Source organism: Trichechus manatus, unplaced genomic scaffold (genome assembly GCF_000243295.1).
Source record: "Trichechus manatus latirostris isolate Lorelei unplaced genomic scaffold, TriManLat1.0 scaffold00021, whole genome shotgun sequence".
Lineage (NCBI taxonomy): Eukaryota > Metazoa > Chordata > Mammalia > Sirenia > Trichechidae > Trichechus > Trichechus manatus.
In genome coordinates this window covers 1301390-1324683 of record NW_004443957.1, presented here as the reverse complement: position 1 = coordinate 1324683, position 23294 = coordinate 1301390, and the positions used below count along the sequence as shown (strand labels likewise).

At 35.5% G+C, this 23294-nt stretch overlaps 1 protein-coding gene across 1 annotated transcript in view; it reads left to right on the top strand.

Moving 5' to 3' along the window:
• RYR2 (ryanodine receptor 2) overlaps positions 1-23294 on the top strand; it is a 529910-nt gene that overhangs the window by 142253 nt on the left and 364363 nt on the right. Inside the window, exon 13 of the mRNA XM_023728152.1 lies at positions 18993-19157. Coding sequence (XP_023583920.1) covers positions 18993-19157 — 165 coding nt within the window. The remainder of the gene's footprint in view (positions 1-18992; positions 19158-23294) is intronic.

The following is a 23294-nucleotide window of genomic DNA, read 5'->3' as shown; positions in this document are numbered from 1 at the left end:
ACACTTACGGTAGAGAGACCAAGGAACCCAGGATTATTTTTTAATGAAGTATATATTCAGTTTCTTTAAAGTTAGTTCTCTGCCTGGTATGCATGTTTATGCAGCCACTCTCCACTGCAGGTTGTTAATAAGTCAGTGTCGTACACTTGACTTGACTCACTGAATTCAATGTGATAATTGCACGTGAAAGTATGGTTGAAGGTAGTAAAGGTGAGAGTGAAATTCAGGACAAAAAATTATTTTTAAAAACACAATAGAATTTTAATTTTAAAATCACTGGCAGATGAGATAGTAAAGATTGTTCCATGAGTTAGAGACAATACTCTATTATTTTTTAAAATATTATTTTATCATACATTTAATTACAGGAAGTTTTAAAAAGGAATACAAAAATTCACTAAGGGGAAAATTAAAATTACTCATAATTCATGAGCTCAGAAACCACTCCTGTTAACATTTTGGATATGTGTGGATGTGTATGTGCATATATATTGCAAATGGTTAAACACTCAATTACTAGCTGAAAGGCTGGTCATTCGAACCCACCCAGAGGTACCTTGCAATACAGGCCCGTCGATCTGCTTCTGAAAGGTCACAGCCTTAAAAACTCTAAGGAACAGTTCTATTGTGGGAATGTGTGGTCTATGTGAGTCAGAATTGACTTGACAGCAACTAACAACAATATAAATATACCTGTATATATACACACACACACACACACACACACACACACACACACACACACACACACACACACACACACACACACACGGTGTTTATGCAAATAACGTGCACCTTCTACGTTTGTTTGCCAACTGAATTTTCCCCCCACAGGTACTTTCATAAGCACTGCTATGCTAATGCTAATTATTTTACATGTTGCTTTAAAAAAAATTAGAATAGCGCACTTACAAAAATACCTTGCGGGGGAAGAATGAAGTTGGCAAACAAATGTAGAAGGTGCACATTATTTGCATAAAAATACGGTATTTCAGTTTTTAGTAAATGCGTATATATATTTTGAAACTAAATAGGGTATTTTATATACTATAATGTGCCTAATTTTTATGTAATAATATATAGTGTACTACTACATTCTTTAATAGAATTTGGTAATAGCTCAACATTCTATTATATAGATTTATCTTAATTATTTGACCAATTCTTTATGTTTGAATATTTAGACAGTCTTCCATTTGTCACTCTTAAATTGAACATTCTTGACTGTAAATATTTTGGTATGTATTTCACTATTTCCTTTTTGGAGGGTGAATTATTTGCTGAAAGGATATGAAGATTTTAATGGTTTTTGATACTGTCAGTTCTCAGAGGGCAGAGCACGGTGTCTATTTTGCTTACCATAGTACAGTCCTGACACTTAGTAGGTACAGGATAAGTGTTACTAGGCAATGAATGCACAAATTGTTCTTCAAAAGTTGGTGCCAGTATTCATTCTAAGCAGCAGTGTATGAAAGCTGATATTCCTGTGCAACTACATCACCACTGGATATTATATTTTTTCAAACACTTCCCTACTTTTGATAAAAAGTAAATTGTCTTTATTTTATATTCTGATGTTTTTACATTAATCTCTTATTATGAAATTGATATGATTTGAAAGTAGTATAATAATACATGTAGTATTCTAGTGAATAAAACGTATCCCACAGTAAGCACATTTTAGAAATTCTCTTCTTTTCATTTTCCTGAACTTGGTGGCTTTTACAAGCAATGGATGTGAATAAAACTTCCCTGTGCTTCTTACCCTGTCTCCCCAGAGCGATGGCTATAGTCTTCTCTGCTAGTATATGACTTTTACAGTTTAAACTGGAATGTACTTCAAATCTTTTAAGGCATTTTCTCAAATGTACATTCCCTCGTGATTGTTTTGAATGAGTTCTAATCACAGCTATTACAGAAAGAAATAGGAACTATAGCAGTTATATATCCCAGATTGTAGACTTCTGAACTTAAAGTAAAACTTATTCTGAAACCAAGCATAATATATTCAGTTGGGAATGGAAGGAAAATCCTTATTTTTCAGTGAGCCAGAATGATGTAAAGAGACTTGATTCTCCTGAATCTCTCTTCTGTCAGAATCAGGAGGGAAGGGAAGTGATTTTTCTATGCCCTCTTCCAAACGCTTTGAAATTTCCCTTATATCATATCTTACGCTCTTTCTAGCCATGGTTTATTGTCAGGCTACCTCTGGATATATCTTAGAATTTAAAAAATGACTTTTTCTCCCAATAATGCCTGACTTCCAAGACTGTAATCTAGAGCTGGTGACTCAAAATTCCCATTTAGGTAATCAAAAACAGAACAGGACATTTTTCTTTGCATTTGTTTTCTATAATGACAGTCTTTTCCAAAGCAAATTAATGTTTCTTGCTTGCTTAGTCTCTTTTGAAAAGAATTCACAGTGTGTGCCCTACTGTATTCTAAATGTTTCAGTTTTTATTCTTGATATTCAGAAACTTATAGGTAACCAATAACTTTGGGAAGTAAGGAAGTAGAGCTGTAATTGAAATAAAAATATTCTAGTAGTTAAAGTTTTTAGGTGTGTGTTTCTTTGGGTTTATATCCTAGAAGAAAGAATAAATCAGTGTTGAATCCTGTATAATATTTGCCTGATTTTAATTGGTAGAAAATAATTTTAAAAATGAAAGATGTTTTATGACATTAGAAAAGTTATTAAAATCCAATTAGAAAAAGTGATGGAATTAGCATACTATAATTTGATGACTCACTTTTATTTAAAATAAGTTACAAAACACAAACTGATACAGTAGGAAAAAATAAATGACATAGAAACATACATATAAAAATATACCCACATATACAAATATGTTATAAAATGTTAAAGAATAATTAATAATAGCGGTGAAAATGTTTAGTTGGAAGAAAGAGAGCTTGAGGAAATTAAAAACCATTCATACAAAAAGTGTTTTCTGCAATTACATAATGGAAAAGCATTGAATTTAGAGCTTAAATAGAATAAAAGTAGAAACCTTGATTAAAAATAAAATTATGTATCATTTAAAATAAAATACTGCTTTCATGCCATCACCATTTTAGAGAAAATAGTGTAGCTAAACCATTCCACTCATCTCTTTGCTCATAATCACCTTTGGTCATGGTACCCCTGGTCTTTGAAGCACTTACTGGATTCACTTAAAGGTCTATTCGATACTTTGTTTTTTTATCTCAGTGATGCTGATAGGTTGAAAATGCTTACCGTATCTTTACAAATTTTTGTTAGAGTATTTCCAATGAAAATAATGAGTACTTAAATTTCTGGAAGGCAAAGACTCTTATTTAACATATATTTAGACTTGAGGTATACTTTGAGTATGCAGTTAATAAACGGCTATTTGTTGACATAATTGCTGTAATACAAATAATTTTTCACTACTGATGAAAAATTAAACTTGTCTAAGTCTGCTATCTTGGGTTTAGGGGTATAATTTGGGAAATACTGAAGTAAAAGCTATCTTTATGACCCTTGCATTTACATTATCATTCCCTTACTTAAATCTCTGCAAGACCTCTTTGAAAGTATATGTGTAATCTTGTTGTTGTTGTTGTTAGGTGCCGTCAGGTCGGTTCCGACTCATAGTGACCCACGCACCACAGAACGAAACACTGCCCGGTCTTGCACCATGCTCACAATCATTGTTATACTTGAGCCCGTTGTTGCAGCCACTGTGTCCATCCATCTCGCTGAGGGTCTTCCTCTTTTTCACTGACCTTGTACTTTACCAAGCATGATGTCCTTTTCCGGGGACTGATCCCTCCTGACATGTCCAAAGTATGTAAGACACAGTCTTGCCATCCTTCCTTTTGAGGAGCATTCTGGTTGTACTTCTGCCAAGACAAATGAACTTGCAAATCATTAAGATCATTTTTACTTAAAATTACAAGTGAGAATGGCTTTAAAAACCTATGCTGCTGGTTGACGTAAGGAACATTTCTCTTGACTGTCATTGGGATGTCTTTGATACTAATGTGAACATTCAGTAGTCATTCTCAAATTCAGGGTTTGACAGAAGAATCAATAATTGTTCACAGCCCCATATATTCAGAAGAAATGAGTAAAGTAGAAAATAGTTTTTAATATACCCTCATTGGTCCTCTCTTACAGAGAACATTTTATATAATGAAGAAAGCAGTTTAGTTCACACAGTTTTTTTTGAAGCCATTCTTCACTTTCTCTACTCCTAGCACTTTTAACCATAACTTTCAAGGTATTGAAATGTTAGTTTTAATCATATGGTAGGTCTTGCCAATCATACCTGTATTATGCTCCCTTCAGATGTGTTTTTTTAAAGTTTAAAATATCATGAAAACATTCCTCTGTAGATTACTTCCCCCAATTATCTCTCCCCCATTCTCCATGATAAAAAGTATTTTGCCATTGGAATGACGGAATACCAACCTCAGATAAAACTACCAGTAGGTTTATAAGGATTGTGGAGCAAATGAAAAAATAAAAAGAATAAAACATATTTTTTGTTGTTACTATGTGTGCCGAGGAGTCAATTCTGACTCATAGTGACCCTACAGGACAGACTAGAACTGCCCCATAGGGTTTCTAAGGAGTGGCTGATGGATTTGAACTGCCAACCTTTTGGTTAGCAGTCTGAGCTCTTAACCACTTTGCCACCAGGGCTCCAAAAACATATTTAGGACATAATTTTTAGTATTTTATTTTTATTTGAGATTTTCATTCTTTGCTCAGAAAATGTTTGAGATATTTTAAACATACGTTCTCACACAAGTAAATATAAGAGTAACTGTTAACCGTCTGGGGCCCTGATGGTGCAGTGGTTAACAGCTTGGCTGCTAACAAAAGGGTGAGCAGTTCGAATCCACTAGCTGCTCCTGGGAAACTCTATGAGGCAGTTCTACTCTGTCCTGTATGGTTCCTGTGAGTTGGAATCAACCTGAGGGCAACAGGTTTAGTTTTTAGTTAACAATCTATTATGTGCCAAATAATGTGCTAAGTATTTCACATGCATTATCTCATTTAATACTAGTATAACCCTATAAAGTTTAGATACCATTTTAATCTTTATTATGCAAATGTGGAAGCTGAAGCTTATATAAATTCTGTAGCAGATCCAGACTGAATATAAGTAGTAAAACTAAAGTCATTTTTAGTAAGAAAATTAAAGATTTAAAATAATAAAAGCAGAGAGAGAAGATATGTCATTCGCCTCTGATCATCAGTTGGCCTGTATTTAAGTTCTAAATATTTCAGAAATCAAGGCAAAATGGAGACCTCATAACGTTTTTTAACTTCTTATCAAAATTGTTGTACAAACATATTGATGGAGACAACAATTTTTTAAAAAATTTAATTGGGATTCAATTTAAATAGAAATTTTCTTTAGTAACCCTTTCTCAGAGATGTCGATAACATGATAGAAACTAATGTTAACTCAGCTGCTAACCAAAAGATTGGTAGTTCGAATCCACCAGCTGCTCCTTGGAAACCCTATGGAGCAGTTCTGCTCTGTCCTATAGGGTAGCTATAGGGTTGCTATGAGTTGGAGTTGACTCGACGGCAACGGGTTTGATTTCTGTTTGGTATGGTTTTACAAAAGATGTAGAAATTCAGTTATAGTTTTTATGCTGATCCTTTTCAGTGGCAGAGAGCCTAAGAGTGAACTCATTGAAGCCTTCTGTGGTTAAGATAAGGTATATCAGTCAGGGTTTAACCAGAGAAGCAGAGCTGGTAGGAGATGTGTACAGATTAAGGGATTCATTACAAGGATTTGCCTTATGCAATTGTGAGTGCTAGCTGAGTAAACCCAAGTTTGCAGAGTCGGTGGTCAGGACAGGAAGATCCTGAGCAGGCTGGAACCCTTGCACGCTAGCTGTTTGTAATCTTTGAGTTTAGGGAAAGCCTAAGTCCTTTTTAAAGGGCTCACCTGGTTAAGTCAAGCTCACCCAGGATAAGCTCTGGTTTGATTTAATACTAGTCCCTGATTAGAGGCCTTACTTACATCTGTAAAATCCCTTCCCCTTTGCCATATAATGTAACCTAATCATGGGAGTGTATCCCAACTTATTTACAGGGCCTGCCCAAACTTAAGGGGAGGAGATTATAAACAAAAGTTAGAAGGCTTCTTCTCCTAAGATTTTTGATCATCCCCGGAAACTATTGCCTGAGATAATCTTTAAACCTTAAACCAAAAATATCTCCTAAAGTTATCTTAAAACCTAACAATAGTTTAGCCTAACTAGTAAAAGAAGTCTGCCTTGAGCCTTATGCTCTTTTAAGAACTATTTACATGGAATCAAATTGACAACAGCAATTTAAGAGATTAGATAGGAGCCTTAGGGGGCAGTGAGTTTATGTAAATGGGAGAGGAACAACTCAGAAAAGGAGGGTGAGAATGGTTGCACAACTCAAGAATGTAATCAATGTCACTGAATTGTACATGTAGAATCTGTTGAATTGGTGTATGCTTTGCTGTGTATATTCTGAACAACAACAACAAAATAAATAAAATTTAGAAGGAAAAAGGATTTGTGACCATACTTCACTGCTGCTATAGGAAGCTCCTCAAAGACCCTCCCAAGCACAAGAAACTTTTAAAATCCCTTCCCTCTATAACTTGCCTACCAAAGTGTATCCTCATGGGCTTTCTGAACACTAGGGATAAAGAGAACTATGTATACTTTTTGCATCTTTTTCCTGGATGAACTAAGCCTGGCCTGGCTTGTCAGTCCCAGTAATTTCCCCGAGCTTGTAGCATTTTTCAACTCACATTTCAAGTGACCAACTATTCTGTGCTGCAAAGTGACACTGTAAAGAAGAGAATAACATATATATGTATATATACATATATATTTATATCCCCTTAACTTTAACAATTGTTACAGTTATGGAGACCTGGTTATTAAAAATAAAAATCTCCATTAGCTAAGGATAAGGGCCATTCCCCCCCACCCCCGCCCCAGCCCCATCAATTACTTAAGAGAATAATTTGCATAGATTTACGGATAATTTCAACTAATGCTTGAGGATATCTCTGTGAACCATCTGGTCTGTACAATGAGAACATAATCCTGTGGTACTAGTTTTAGAGAAACATAACCAGTAAGATAGGTAGATAGGTAGGTAGGTAGATAGATAGATAGATAATAGATAGATGATAGATGATAGATGATAGATAGATAGATAGATACATAGAAATTATTGTGAGGAATTGGCTAGGGGCTGGCAAGTAAGAAGTCTGTATGTCAAGTGACAGGCTGGAAATTCCAGCAGTCTTGTGTCCCAAATTGGTAGGTCAAGTGGTGGAGGAGAGAGAGGAAGTCTTGCAGAATACCTATAATCAGGAGGCCAAATCCTCCCTCAGGAAACCTCCAGTTTTGCTCTTTAGACCTTCAACTGATTGGTTGAGGTACACACAGGTTATGGAGGGTAATCTACTTAAAGCCAGTTGATTTAAATGTTAATCATATGTTAATCATACGAGGAGCTCTGGTGGCGAAGTGATTAAGGACTCAGGCGCTAACCAAAGGATCGGCAGTTAGAACCTACCTGGCGTTTCACGGGAGAAAGATGTGGCAGTCTGCTTCCATAAAGATTACAACCTTGGAAACCCTATGGGGTAGTTCAACTCTGTCCTGTGGGGTCACCAGGAGTCGGAATTGACTTAAGGGCAGCAGGTTAATCATAATGTAATTAAATACCTGTATAGCTACATCTGGAGCCCTGGTGGTGCAGTAGTTAAGAGCTCGGCTGCTAACCAAAAGGTTGGCAGTTCAAATCCAGCAGCCACGCCTTGGAAACCCTATGAGGCAGTTCTGCTCTGTCCTGTAGGGTCACTATGAGTTGAAATCAACTCAACGACAATGGATTTGGTATAGCAACATCTACACCAGTGTTTAACCCAACAACTGGGCACTACAGCCTAGCCCAGCTGACGCATAAAATTAACCTTCATACCTATGTATCATTTAATAAAACCTCAACTGTACAAAAGTTGTTTGCAGTTCATAATGAGTCAATTTGGCGCCAAAATATCACTTAATTATCAGGCTGATCTTTTTCATTTCTGAAACTATTTTGATATTCATTTGAAAATTAGACTTTCCAAGGGTTCATCAGCAGAAAAGAATTGAGAGCAGGTGGTCAGCACATTTTCTGTGGGAAATCTGAAGGACTGAATTCTTTATGTGCTTTCTCTCTAGAAATTCATTCATTCATTAAACAAATCTACTGAGATCCTACCATTTGCAGCCACTGTTATGTTGCTCCCTTTGGGAACTGGGGTATGTGTGAGGGAATGAGACATAGGATTCCTGCCCTGGCCAAGCTGATTCACAGTCAAGTGGCAAAGAAGACAGTTAAGCAATTTCAATAAAGTATCAGAATTGCCCTGCTTGTGGAAGTACAGGGTGATATGAGAGTGCATGAGCCAAAAGAGAAAATATCTATCCAAAGAAGCCTATTACAGTCAAAACAGCACCCTTTGGAATGATTCTAGACTGTGTCGAAAGCAATCATTTCTTCTTTAAGCATTTTTTCTGATTCTCAAGATCATTGGACTTCATTCTTACTGGATAGACAATTGGACTATCAAAGTTAGAAATATATGGGTGATAATGAATGCTAAGATAATAGTGAGGCTTTCAACATTCCCTTGATTAAATGAAGGAGGTACCGAAGTTAAATTTCATAGGGTCTTTTGAGGGAAGTTTCCTTTTAATAGCATATCATCAGATCATAGAATGGGCCTTTGTTCCTTATTTGTGATAATAGAGAAATGTGATCTTTTAATTTGACTAAAAGAAAAATAAATTCCTAGTAAGGAGCTCTCATGGCGCAGTGTGGTTAAAGCGATCAGCTGCTAACCAAAAGGTTGACAGTTCAAAACCACCAGAGGCTCCGTGAGAGAAAGATATGCTAGTCTGCTTCCGTCAAGATTTACAGCCTAGGAAACCCTATGAGGTCGCTGTGAGTTGGAATTGACTTGACAGCAGTGGGTTTTTTGGTTTTTAAAGCTATCAAGAGAAATTATATATGAAAGCTAGTGGAAGATTCTTCCGAACTTTTTAATAAACAATTCAACAACCCAATTAAACACGTAAATTGTATCAGTTCCTGATGGAACAGTTTGAGCTACAATGTCAGAATAAGAACATATGCAGATTTTGGAATATTGCTGGCCACAACCAAAAATACTTACGGAACAGACTTTTCAATGTCCATGAGTCATGGCATAAGTGATTTCTCTAAGCTGTAGGTCTTAACACTGGACCGTATATGGTTTGTAGATGTCATGGATTTTTTCTTCAGGGATTCAGTAACAAGAGCCACTTTAAAACATCTGCTCCATACTGAAAACTGAGAGAACCCCATCATTATCTAGAAGCTGGCATTAGACGTGATCTTCAAGCCTGTCAAACTATTTTTCCAGTTGTCCATTGCATATAGAAGGATCTCTCACGTAAAATCTCTTTAAACATGGGGATGGGGGAAGGTTGGGAAAAAAGTCTTTATTGTCTAGTTAGATTGGAACAATTGCAACACTGATGGAAAGGTTAAACTATTTATACTTGACAGCTGGTCAGTAAACAAGTAGAAATCAGTGTTAGGAAGACGAATCCCACATAGGTACAGTTATAAAGTGACAAACATTATTGTCCTTGCTTTTCTTTTAAATGTAAATCATTTGTTATAGCTGTTGGATGCATTGGTTAAAACTCATCCTCCAATATGTTAACGTGTAAATCATTTTTATTTTCATTTTGTAGATGAGAAAACAGAAGCTCATCAATCTGATATGACAGTACTACTGAGTGGTAGAACCCAGTCTCAGTTTTCTTTGGCTGGAAAGCCAGAACTCCTCCATAAACCTCATTAAATACTGAAATCATACTTAACAGTTACCTGTTTCTTTTTTAAGATGATGACTGAATACCTCACTACTATATAATCCACTGACTGTCATCCCATTCCATGAATCCACAAGATAAATTCTTACTTGAACTTCTTTATCAGAACAACGATTTGTACTTCAGGAATATTTGAGTGCTTTTATTTATTAGAAGGTGTTTACTCTTTACCCAGACTTGTTTCTCCTTTCCCTTAAAAGCTAGGTTAAGGTAATACAGATTCAGTGTACAAAGTAACAGTTATCTCATTTCAAGTGCCTTGCAACTTCTCTCTGTTTACTATAAATGATCTCTTGTTTTAAAACCCAGGTTAGGTTAATTTTATCTGTATTAACTGCCTGAAATCTATTTAGGACTATAAATTTATAATATTGGAAAAAAGAATAGCGCAGAAGTGATAATTTTCCACATATTTATTTGAAAAATTTATATTTCAAGTGCACATTTCAAGTGTCTTGTAACTTCTCTCTGTTTAGTATAAATGATTTCTTGTTTTAAAACTCAGTTTATATTAATTTTAACTATCAACTGCCTGAAATCTGTTTAGGACTATAAATTTTTCATATTTGAAAAAAGAATGGCACAGAAGTGATAATTTCCCAAATATTTTTTGATACCCCTGTACAAAAGGACATGGTAATACTGAATATTACAGTCCAGTATTCTACACCATGCAGCAATCCTTCTGGAACATTCCTGAACTATAAAGGAACTACTTTAAAGCTCAACTACTGCTTTAAAACTTAATCATATGAATATTTTCCCAAAATCCAACACTTTGATCTTAGTAGTGTATAGCTGGTCAATGCTCCTGTTAATGCATGAGGTAAAATTTATATACATTGAAATGCAAAAACTGAGCTACATGGTTTTGACAAATGGATACTCTTGCAAACCTCATGCTTATCATATTTAGAATATTTCCACTTCCCCAGAAGATTGCCTGATGTTCCTTCCCAGGTTATCCCTGCCTCTTCTTTTCCAGAAGCAACCAATTTTGTGATTTTTTTCCATCATAGATTACTTTTGCCTGATCTAGAACTTAAATAAATGGAAACATACAGTATGTACTCTTTTGTGTATGTCTTCTTTAGCTTACTGTAGTGTCTTTAACAGTTATCCATGTTGTTGTGTATATCTCTGACTGACTCCTTTTTATTATTGAGTTGGCCTCCATTTTATTTTGATGTACCACAATTTGTTTATACATTCTCTTGTTCATGAGTGTTGAGTAAGTCCAACTTGTGGCTACTGTGAATAAAGATGCTATGAACACATTCCATACAAGTCTTTTTATAGACTTTTTTTTTTTCATTTCTCTTGGGCAAATACCAAGGAGTGGAATTGCTGGGTGAAAGGGTAGGTGTATGCTTAACTTTATAAGAAACTTCCAAACTTTTTCTCCAAAGTCATTGTAGCTTTTACGTTCCCTCCAACAACGAATTCAATTTCCAGTGGTTCCACACCCTGCCAACGTTTGGTATTATCAGTCTTTTCAATTTTAGCCATTCTGGTGGGTGTGTGGTTCTGTCTCCTTGTGGTTTTAATTAGCTTTTCTGTGATGACTAATGTTGCACACTTTTTCATGTGTTCATTGACTGCTTATATATCTTCTTTGGTGAAGTTTATTATTGTCTTACTATTGAGGTATAGAAGTTCTTTATATAGTCTGGATACAAATTATTTGTTAGATATTTTTTGTGACTGTTTTCTCCTAGTATATGGCTTGGTTATCTATTTTCTTAATAATATCTTCTTATGAGCAGTTTTTAATTTTGATGAAGTCATTAATTTCTTTTTCTTTTTAGACTGCACCAGACTGCGAAGCTATTCTCCTACATTTTCTTAGAAAAGCTTTATTATTTTAGCTTGAATGATGAAGTCTATTCTTCATCTCACATTAACTTTTGTTTTGGTGTGAGGTTGGAGGTCAAGATTTCATTTTTTCCTTACGAATACACATTTGCTCCAACTATATTAGTTGAAAAAACTTCTTTCTCCATTAAATTATTTTGGCACCTTTGACAGAAGTCAATTGACTATATATATGTGAGTCTATATCTGGATCCTTTATTTTGTATCTTGTTATGTTTACCTGTTTTTATGTCAATACCCCACTGTCTTGAATACTAAAACTTTATAGAGTCTTGAAATCTGAAACTGTGCTATTTCACTAAAAGGTGATCTCAGGACAGGCTCAGTTCTAGGTTTAAAGAGTGTCTCAGGGCGATAATCTCAGGGAGTCCTCTGTTCTCTGCTGTTCCAGTTTATCTGACTTTTTCTTTTCTCTTTTTTTTTTCTTAGTAAGAATTTGAGTTCTGCTCCACATTTTTTTTTCCCATTCTACCGGGACCATCTATTGTGTCTCCAATCAGAGCGGTCAGTGGTGGTAGCTAGGCACCATCTAGTTCTTCTAGTCTCAGGGTAGATGAGGTTGTGGCTTGTGTAGACTTGTTTCTTCTCTGAGCTTTTGTTTACCTTATTACTGTTTGGTGCTTGGTGAGTATAGAACTGTAGCTGTGTCTCAGGTGGCCACTTGCAAGTTTTTAAGACCCCTAGATGCTACTCACTTCATTGGGATGTGGATCATGATTTTTGTGAACTATGTTATGCCAGTTGACTGAGTTGTTCCAGAGACTATGGTCCTAAGCTTCAAACCCAGGAGGTGTTTGGTTATGTCTGTGGAGTATCAATATTTATGTCTTCAATGAATATATGTGCTTGCATCCACATATTTGTATGTACATGTACCTATAGATACTTCTATCTGTTCTCATCTATGTACACACGTGTACCTACTCGTATACGATATGTCTATACTCATCCATATGTGCTCAAAAACTTGTTTTACTTTGTGCTGTGCTAACTATGTCCACTTTTGGTGCCAGTTTTTCTATCACCGAAAAATAATAAAAATAAGTCTTTACCATCTAAAGCATACCCTACCCCCTGGTGACCACCAGTGAACATTGGTCTCTCTCTATGTATCTATTCTTGTCTTCTTTTAAATGAGGTATAACAAAATATTTGTCCTTATATGATTGACTTATTTCACTTAGCATTATGCCCTCTAGTTCTATCCATGTTATAATATGTTTTGCGGAGTCATCATTGTTCTTTATAGCTGCATTGTATTCCACTGTATATACATATCACAATTTGCTTATCCATTATTCATCCATTGAGGGGCACTTTGGTTGTTTCCATTTGTTTGCTATTGTGAATAAAGCAGCAATGAACACAGGTGTGCACATGTCTGTTCATGTCATTATTTTTATGTCTCTAGGGTAGATACCTAGGAGTGGGATTGCTGGATCATAGGGTAGTTCTCTTTCTAGTTCTTTGAGAAAGCACCATACCCATTTTCCATAGTGACTGTACCATTTTACAGTCCCACCAGCAATAGATAAGCATTCCAATCTCCCCACATCCTTGCCAACATTTGTTATCTGTTATTTATTTATTTTTTCATCTGTGCCATCTTAGCCTGGGTAAGATGGTATCTCCTTTTAGTTTTGATTTATGTCTTTCTAATGGCTAATGATCGTGAACATCTTTTCATATGTTTGTTGGTTGTTGGGATGGCCTCTTGGGGAAGGTCCTTTACCCATCTTGTGATTGGGTTTTTGTTGTTGCAGCTTTCTATAGATTTTAGAGATTAGACCTTATCAGATAAGTCATTTCCAAAGATTTTTGCCAGTGTTCAGGTTGTCTATTTACTCTTTTAATAGTCTTTTGATGAGCATAAGTTTTTAATTTTTGTGAACTCTCATCTATCTTCTTCTATTTGTTCATTTGCTGTTGTATTTGTTATCCTACTTTTACAAAGGATTAGGTCCCATAGTTTTCTCCCTATGTTTCCTTCCAGGAATTTTATGGTCTTAGGTTTAACATTTAGGTTTTTCATCATTTTGAATTGGTTTTTGTGTATGGTGTGAGCTATGGGTCCTATTTCATTTTTCTGCATGTGAGTATCCAGTTTTGCCAGCACCGTTAATTAAAGAGATTTTTTCTGCCCCACTGAATGGACTTCGACCACTTGTCAAAAACCAGTTGTCCGTAGATGTCTGGGTTTAATTCTGAGCTCTCAATTCTATTCCATTGGTCTATGTGTCTATCATTGAACCAATACCAGGCCATTTTGATTACAGTGGCTGTAGAGTATATTTTAATACTGGGGAGTGTGAGGCCTCCTGTTTTGTTCTTTTTCTTCAATATTGCTTTGACTATTTGGGGTTTCTTTACTTTCCATATGAAGTTGGTCATTAGTTTTTCCATTTTAGTAAAGAATGTTGTTGGAGTTTGTAACAGGATTGCATTGTGTCAGTAGATCACTTTAGGTAGAATTAACATTTTCACTATACTAAGTCTTCCAATCCATGAGCACAGGATGCCTTTCCATTTTTGTAGGTCTCTTTTAGTCTCTTGTAGCAGTGTTTTATAATTCTCATTGTATAGGTCTTCTATTTCCCTGGTTAGGTTAATTCCTATGTTTTTATTGATTTGGGGGCTATTGTAAATGGTATGGTTTTCTTGATTTCTTTTTTGGAGTAGTCTTTGTTAGTGTAGAGAAACTCAACTGATTTTCATGTTTTGATCTTGTACCCTGCAATGTTGCTAAATTCTTTTATTCCAGCAGTTTTATTGTAGAATTTTTAGGGTCTTCTATGTATAGGATCATGTCATCTGCAAATACCGACAGTTTTATTTCATCCTTTCAGATTTGACTGCCTTTTATTTCTCTTTCCTGTCTTATTGCTCTGGCTAGGACTTCTAGTACAATGTTGAATAAGAGTGGTGATAATGGGCATCCTTATCTCCTTCTCATCTCAAAGGGAAGGTTTCCAACATTTCTCCACTGAGTATAATGTTGGCTGTTGGTTTTGCATATATGCCCTCAATTATGTTGAGAAATTTCCCTTCTATTTCTATTTTGTTGAGAGTTTGTGTCAGGAAATGGTGTTGAATTTTATTGAATACCTTCTCTGCATCAATTGATATGATCATATGGTTCTTTTCCTTTGTTTTATTATGTGGTGGATTACACTGATTGATTTTCTAATGTTGAACCATACTTGTAATCCTGGTATGAATTTCACTTAATCATGGTGTATGATTTTTTTTTGCTATATTGCTGAAGTCTATTGGCTAGAATTTTGTTGAAAATTTTTACTTCTGTGTTCATAAGGGATATTGGTCTGTAATTTTCCTTTTTTTTTTTTGTGATGTCTTTGCCTGATTTAGCTACCAGAGTTATGCTGGCTTTGTAGAAAGAGTTTGATAGTATTCCTTCCTCTTCTATGTTTTTGAAGAGATTGAGTAGAATTGGTGTCAACTCTTCTCTGAATGTTTGATAGAATTCTCCAGTCTTGCCATCTGGTCCTGGGCTTTTGTTGTTGTTGGCAGTTTTTTTAATGACATCTTCAGTCCCTTCTTTTGTAATGGGTCTGTTTAAATTTTGTACCTGTTTGTATTAGTTTTGGTAGGTTGTGTGTTTCTAAGAATTTGTCTGTTTCATCTAATTTCAAATTTGTTGGAGTACAGTTTTTCACAGTAATCTGTTATGATCTTCCTTATCTCTGTTGGATTAGTTGTAATGTCACTAGTTACATTTCTTAATTTGGTTATTTGCTTCTTCTGATTTTTTTTCTTTTGTCAGTTTAGCCAGTGGTTTGTCTATTTCATTGATCCTTTCAAAGAATCAACTTCTGGTTTTGTTGATTCTTTCTACTGTTTCTCTAATTTGTTTATTTCTGCCCTGATCTTTATTATTTCCTTTTCTGGTAGCTTTTGGCTTATTTTGCTCTTCGTTTTCTAGTTTTTCAATTGTTAATTTAAGTTAATAATTTTGGTTCTTTCTTCTTTTTTAATGTAGACATTTATTGCTATGAATTTCCCTCTGATAACTGCTTTTTCTGGTTCTAAAGGTTTTGATATGTTGTGTTTTCAGTTTCATTTTATTCTAGGAATTTTTATATTTCAATTTTGATTTCTTCTGTGACCTAAAAGATTTTTAGTGGTGTATTATTTAGTTTCTATTTATTTATTTATTTTTCCTGCTATTGAATTCTAGCTTCATACCGTGATGATCAGAGAAGATATTTTGTATGATTTCAATCTTTTTAAATGTATTGAGACTTGTTTTGTGTCCTAGCATATGGTCTATTCTGGAAAATGATCCATATGCACTGGAAAAGAATCTGTATTGTTCTGATACTGGGTGAAGTGTTCTATATATGTCTGTTAGGTCCAATTTATGCATGGTTTTATTTAAGTCCTCAATGTCATTAGTGATCTTCTTTTATGATGTTCTGTCTGTAATTGAAAGTGGTGTGTTAAAGTCCCCTACTATTACTGTGGAGTTGTCTACTTCTCCTTTCATATTAGTTAGTATTTGTTTCATGTATTTGGTGCATTGCTGTTAGGTGCTTGAGTATTTGAAATTCTTCATGCTGAATTGACCCTTTTATTTTTATGTAATGTCCTTCTTTATCACTTGTAATAGATTTTGATTTAAATTCTATTTTATCTGATATCACTATAGTCGGCCCTGCTGTTTTTTGCTTACTGGCTTCACAGAATATTTTTCTCAACCTTTTTATTGTCAGTCTATTTGTTTCTTTATGTCCAAGGTGTGTTACTTGTAGATAGCAAAAACATAGGTCTTGTGATTTTATCCATTCTGCCACTCTTTGCCTTTTGCATGGGGCATTTAGATCATTTACATTTATGGTTATTATTGAAAACAAAGTGTTTTTTGTTTTTTGAGTGTTTCCTTTTTTTTTTATTCTGGATTTTGTATTTTTGTTTGTATTTGGCTGCTTTCTTATGATGAGCCTTTTTTCTTTCTTCCTTCTTTTCTTCTGAATACTTTTTTCCTGGTGATTTCTTAGTGGTTAGTACATATATTACATAACACAACTTACAATTGCAGCAGTGTTTAACATATTAACAAGAGTTAATATACAACTTTAACATAATAAATCTATTCTTGATATGCTCCTCCCTCCCCCATTTCTGTTGGTTTGTTTCCATTACATCAATATGCAACCTATATTTGGTAAGTTTACTTTGTGCTTATGTCTTACAAGCTTGATACTGAATTGTTTCCAGGATTTAATTATTGAGTTTATTCCCTGAAAATATCATATAGTTAGTCTTTATGATTGCCCATGCTATTGCATTTTTTGGAGATCTCTCTCTTTCTCTATTATTTTTTCCCCATGTTTAGATATGAGTATTTATTTAATATTCTTGCCTTTTCATCTGGAGTACTCCCTTGAGTAATATTTGCCAGGCTGGTCTGGTAGTGGCAAATTCCCAGAGCGTCTGTTTATTTGGGAATGTCTTGATTTCCCCCTCATTTTTGAATGACAGCTTTGCTGTTTAAAGAATTTTTTGTTGACAATTGTTTTCGTTCAGTATTATATATATGTCACTACATTGTCTTCTGACCTCTGGAGTTTCTGGGGACAAATCTGAACTGATTCTTATGAAAGACCCTTGGTACGTTATATTGCGTTTTTCTCATGCTGCTGTCAGAATTTTTTCCTTGTCTTTGGTTTTCAAGAATTGTATTAGGATATGGTGCAAAGTTGATGTTTTTGTGTCTCTTTTGATTGCAGTTCATGTAGCTTCCTGTATTTGCAGGTTTGGTTCTCTGTTCAGGTCTGGGAAGTTCTCTCTGGGCACTCTTACCTTTAGATTTTTTTCAGTGCTAATTCAGGAGTTCTGGATGCTTGATCTGTGGAATTCAATAGGCATGGGCAGGATGGGGGGTTTAGCTGGTCGCAGATGCTGATGTAAGCAGCAGGCCTCAACTTTCCTGTGGTGAAGGTGAGGAGCTCTTTATGTCTTTCCCTCATGAGTGTCCTTGCACAGGCTTTCTCACAATGTCTCACTGTGGGCAGGGAGCCAGCTATTTCCCTCTGTGTTGCCCATCAGTGTAAAGTATTCCCCTCACCCTGCTGTCCATGCAGTTCCTCCCTGTCCTACTGCCCATTTGTATTGGGCCTCAGTGAGATTCTACAGCACCCTTTCACAGTGCCACGGTTTCCCTTTGCCCCCTCCCAACTGTGGCCTGCTAACTCCCATGGCCAATTTGCACCACCTTAAAAAATTGGGCTACAGCTTCCTCGGATTCGCTCCCTTTCTGTGTTCTCTGTTTAGGTGTTTCCCAGCCCTGTCCTAAAACGGCTGTGAGGTGAGTAAATGGGAACATCGACTCACTTCGCCATCTTGCCTCACCCCACCAAAATTATCAGGGATTTGTAGGAAACATCTGGTTGCTGTCAGAGGATCACTTGCTTCTTCACAGTAATAGGTGCTTGTGGCATGGTAGCCCTTTCGGAAGGAACACCATTGTACTCCAGTTTTGAAATTGCAGCAGTGGGAATTGAATTATAGCTTTGATTAGTTCATTAAGAACTCATCATTAACATCCTCCTCCTCATCATCATCGCTGTCACCATTGTGATGGTCAAGTTCAGTAAAATTTATTTAAGTGTTTATTTTACCCCCAGCACAAGGCTGAGAAGTTCACATGCATTAGTTTATTTTTATGATTCCATGGAAGAGATACTTTTATTACATTTATTTATAGATGAGAAAACTGAGGCTTTAAAGGTTTAATTGACCTGTTCCAAGATCACAGAGGTAGTAAGTGGCAGAGGTTGACTCAAAACTGGATTTTTCTGTCTCCAAAACCTATGCTTTCAACCACCAATCAATGAAAAAAAAAAAATTAGGAAAGAATATTAAACCTAAACTGCTAATTTTAATAAAGATCACTGATGTGGAGTTTCCATTAAGTAATATAAAATCATATGTTACGGCCAAAATCATTTCTGTTAAGGTGAATAATTTAAGAATAAATTTTTAATTTTGTAGTTTCCTATTCCAATTTTCAATAGATGTTGAATAGAAGTGGAATAGAAAATTTGCCCATTATTATTTCAAGGAACTTCAGAAGGGTGAACTTTTCAAAGAATGTACTACAACCAGACAAGGTTCTTTTGATATATGCTAATATTTTCTAAATGTTTGCTTATGTGTTTTTTCTTGTCTCTCCTTAGGAAAAATTGGATGTAGGGATAAGAAAAGAAGTCGATGGCATGGGCACATCTGAAATAAAATATGGTGACTCAGTGTGCTATATACAACATGTAGATACAGGCCTGTGGCTTACTTACCAGTCCGTGGACGTGAAATCTGTGAGAATGGGGTCTATACAACGTAAGGTAAGATTATATGAAACCGCAATTTATAGCAGTCATTTTATATGAACAGAATGCACAGACACAAGAAGAAAGAGGTAGCTAGCAATTTCACCCACCTGATAAAGTTCATTATTTTACATGCTATAGACAAAATTCCAGCATGTTGTTGTTAGGTGCCGTCGAGTCGGTTCGACTCATAGCGACCGTGTGTACAACAAAATGAAACACTTTCCAGTCCTGCACCATCCTCACAATCACTGCTAAGTTTGAGTCCATTGTTGCAGCCACTGTGTCAATCCATCTTGTTAAGGGTCTTCTTTTTTGCTGACCCTCTACTTTACCAAGCATGATGTCCTTCTCCAGGGACTGGTCCCTCCTGATAGTATGTGCAAAGTACATGAGACGAAGTCTCGCTATCCTTGCTTCTAAGGACAATTCTGATTGTACTTCTTCCAAGACAGATTTGTTTGGCCTTCTGGCAGTCTGTGGTATATTCAATATTCTTCATCAACAGCATAATTCAAGGGCATCAATTCTTCTTTGGTCTTCCATATTCATTGTCCAGCTTTCCCATGCGCATGAGGCAGCTGACAACACCATGGCTTGGGTCAGACGCACCTTAGTCCTCAAGATGACGTCTTTGCTTTTTAACACTGTAAAGAGGTCTTTTGCAGCAGATTTGCCCAATGCAATTCGTCTTTTGATCTCTTTCCTGACTGCTTCCATAGACGTTGACTGTGGATCCAAGTAAAATGAAATCATTGATAACTTCAGTATTTTCTCCATTCACCATAATGTTGCTTATTGGTCCAGTTGTGAGGATTTTTGTTTTCTTTATGTTGAGGTGTAATCCTTACTGAAGGCTGTAGTATAAATCCCGGCATAACAGACTCTTTTTGTATTTTTATAATGTAATCATTGCTGAAAGCTACACTTAGATTTATAGGCTTATAGGAATTATACATTTAAATATTAAGTGAAGAAATATACTCTCTGCTGGATTCTGGAGTCTTACTCTCTTCAGTGTGTCCTCCATGCTACTGCTAGGATTATGTTACTGAAAGCATAAATGCTCATGTGCTCTCTCAGTTCTCTGTCCTTCAGGGACTTCGCATTGCTCACACGATGAAGATTTAACTTTTTCATAGCAATTTTAATAATCTTCCAAACCTGGCTCCTGCCTCATCTCTGTCCTAGTCTCCTACACTTCTACCAAGCTCCAGCCATCATGTTCAGTTTCCCCAGTGTGCTATTTATAGCAGACTCCTTGCATTTTTTCTGAAGACTATGGTTTCTACCCATCTGTGCCTTTACATATACTGTTTCCTCAGTTTGGAGTACGCTTTAATGTTTTTTCCATCTGCCCAACTCCTAGTCATCCTCCATTAAGTATAAAGATAATCTTAGAAGTTCTTCCTTGCTATTTTAGCTTATCTGCTACACGTTCCTTTGAGTTCTCATAATATTTGTGTATATTATTAGATTTTTTATACTCTCTCTATGTTATTTTATTTACTTGCCTACATGTCTGTCTTTCCTAATTTGCAGGATCCCTAAGGACAACAGCTATGTACTATATTGTTTATATTTTTACACCCAACATATAGCACAATCCATAGCATCAAGTAAGAAAGACAAATTTGATTTCTATAAATAAGAGACCTTAGAAGAAAGAAGAAATTTTTATTTTCCTTACATTTATTAATCACACATGCACACACATTCCAGTATAGATAGTTCGACATTCTTGTGATCTATAGGAGTGACTATTGCTGATTTTAAGGAAGTTGAAGGCTGATTCTGTATCGGTGAGATTTAGCTGAAATCCATCCCCACAAATCTTTCTCAGAGTTTTAGATGGAGATCCTCATACGACTGTTCTGCAAGACCTACATAATCTTTTAGGGAAGTACTCTCATCTTTGAGACTGTTGTTCTAAGTTCATAAATTTAGATGTAAATATCAGTCTTTGTGAAACATTTTATATTTCCTATGACTGAGGTTCACTGCCCTTAACTTTTTTTTAGGGAAAATTCAAATACGTACTAAGTAAACAAAATAGTATAATGAACCCCTGTGTATCTATTACTAAGCTACATACTTTTCAACATTCTCCCATCCTTGTTTCATTTATACTTCCATCTCTTGCCACCTTTCACTAAATTTTTACTATTATTTTATTTTCTGGTTTTGGAGAAGTAAAATTTTTATATATTTAAATGAAAACACTTGCTGTTGAGTTTCCAAAAATAGATATACCCATGTGACTCGCATACATATTTCCCAGACAGTTCCCCAAGAATTTTTTTCCAGGTTATCCTCACCTCTTCTCCAGAGGCAATGGCTCTCGTGATGGCCCTGGGGCCAGGATGTGTCAGAGGACTTATTTCCTCTTTCCTCTAGCCCCCTTGTCTTTATTTGACTCTAGTAATGCCATGTTCTTAGTCATTACTCTACGTCCTTATTTCTTAACCATGAATTAAAGTAAAGTCAAAATGGGACCTATATTCACCATCTTAGGCAAGCATAGAGCTTACCTTTCTAGAATAGTTTGACAAGGACGGTTAAGATGATAAACAGTCTTGCTTAGGCTAGTGGGTGAAATAGACTTTCTAGGCCATCACAGAGTCAATTTAATTAAAATCTCTAAACCCCTTGCAGTTTTACAGAGTAGAACTGCTCCATAAATTTTTCTTGACTGTAACCTTTAAGGATGTAGATCATCAGATCTTTCTTCCACAGCACTGCTGAGTGGGTTTGAGCCTCCAACCTTTAGGTTAGCAGCAGATTGCAAACCATTTGCATCACCCAGGGACCTCTGTCTCTACTTTAAAGTTACTGCTACTTCTAAAGCCACCTACTATAATAAATCCTTATTGGGAGACTTTAGCGTAGCCATGATATGCTAGAACTTCCCCAATCTTGGACCTTCTAATTTTTATATACTTTTCAGTTAGCTGATGTCTTCACATTTTTCTTCTTTCAAGAAAGATATGTTGGGGTTGTTGTTAGCTAGTGTAGAGTCAGCCCCCAACTCATGGTGACTCCATGCACAATGGGAATGGACTGTTGTGATCCATAGGGTTTTCATTGGCTGATTTTTCGGGAGTAGATTGACAGGCCTAAGAAACGCACGTAGGTGGTATATTCTCTGGATCTTTGAATATTTACAACTATCTTTCTTTTTTCATTTCATATGAATAAAAACTTGATAAAAAAATCTCTGAATTACTCATCATAGTTTTTATTTATCCCACTTAATGTGAATATCCCATTTGGTGTGAACGATCTTTACATTCATGGAATTTTGTCCATGAATTTACCCATCGTGTAGTGTTTTAACGAAATCCTATGAATTCAACTAACTAATATTTTATTTAGAATTATTACATATGTATTTTAGGTGAAATAAATTTTATTTATGAATACTGCAATTTGAATTTCATACAGTTTTTATGTGTCATGAAATGCTGTTTTTCTTTTGTTTGGAGGTTTTTTTTCCCAACCATTTAAGAATGTAAATACCATTCTTAGCTCATGGACTGTACACAAACAAGAGGCAGGCTGTAGCTTGCAGACCCCTGTCTAGACTAGTCCACCATTAGGAGTATCTGTTCTTTGACAGTTACTAGAGCTCAGATGTGGATACCGTCTAGCTCTAGGGCCTTTTTCAAATTTCGGATCTTGATTGACTTTCCCAATCTCCTCTAAAGAAATTGGTCTAATCAAATTTCTTTGTTGGGAACAGACCTTTTAATTATTTTTAATTTGCTAGGAAGCCACCTATTTCCTTTTGGATATGTATTTTATTTTTTTGCCATAGCGTTGCAGGTGGTACTTATATTAATTTTAATCTCTTTTCTATCTTATTCAGAAATTCTCTGTTTTTGCTTTCTCTCTATTTTTCTTTCACTTGGTTTTTGAGACGGTTATCTATCTTATTTGTTTTCTCAAAGAATCAAGTTTTGGAGTTTTTCATCCTTTCCAATATTTTGTTTTATCCTAGTGTATTAAATAATTTCCCCTTTCACTTTATTATAATTTAGTTTTGTTGTTATTTCTCTAGAGTCTTAAAATGAGCAAAAAGTTTCTTCATTTTAGTGATATTTTTATTATTACAGGTATTTAAGGCTATGATATTGCTTTTGAATACAGCTA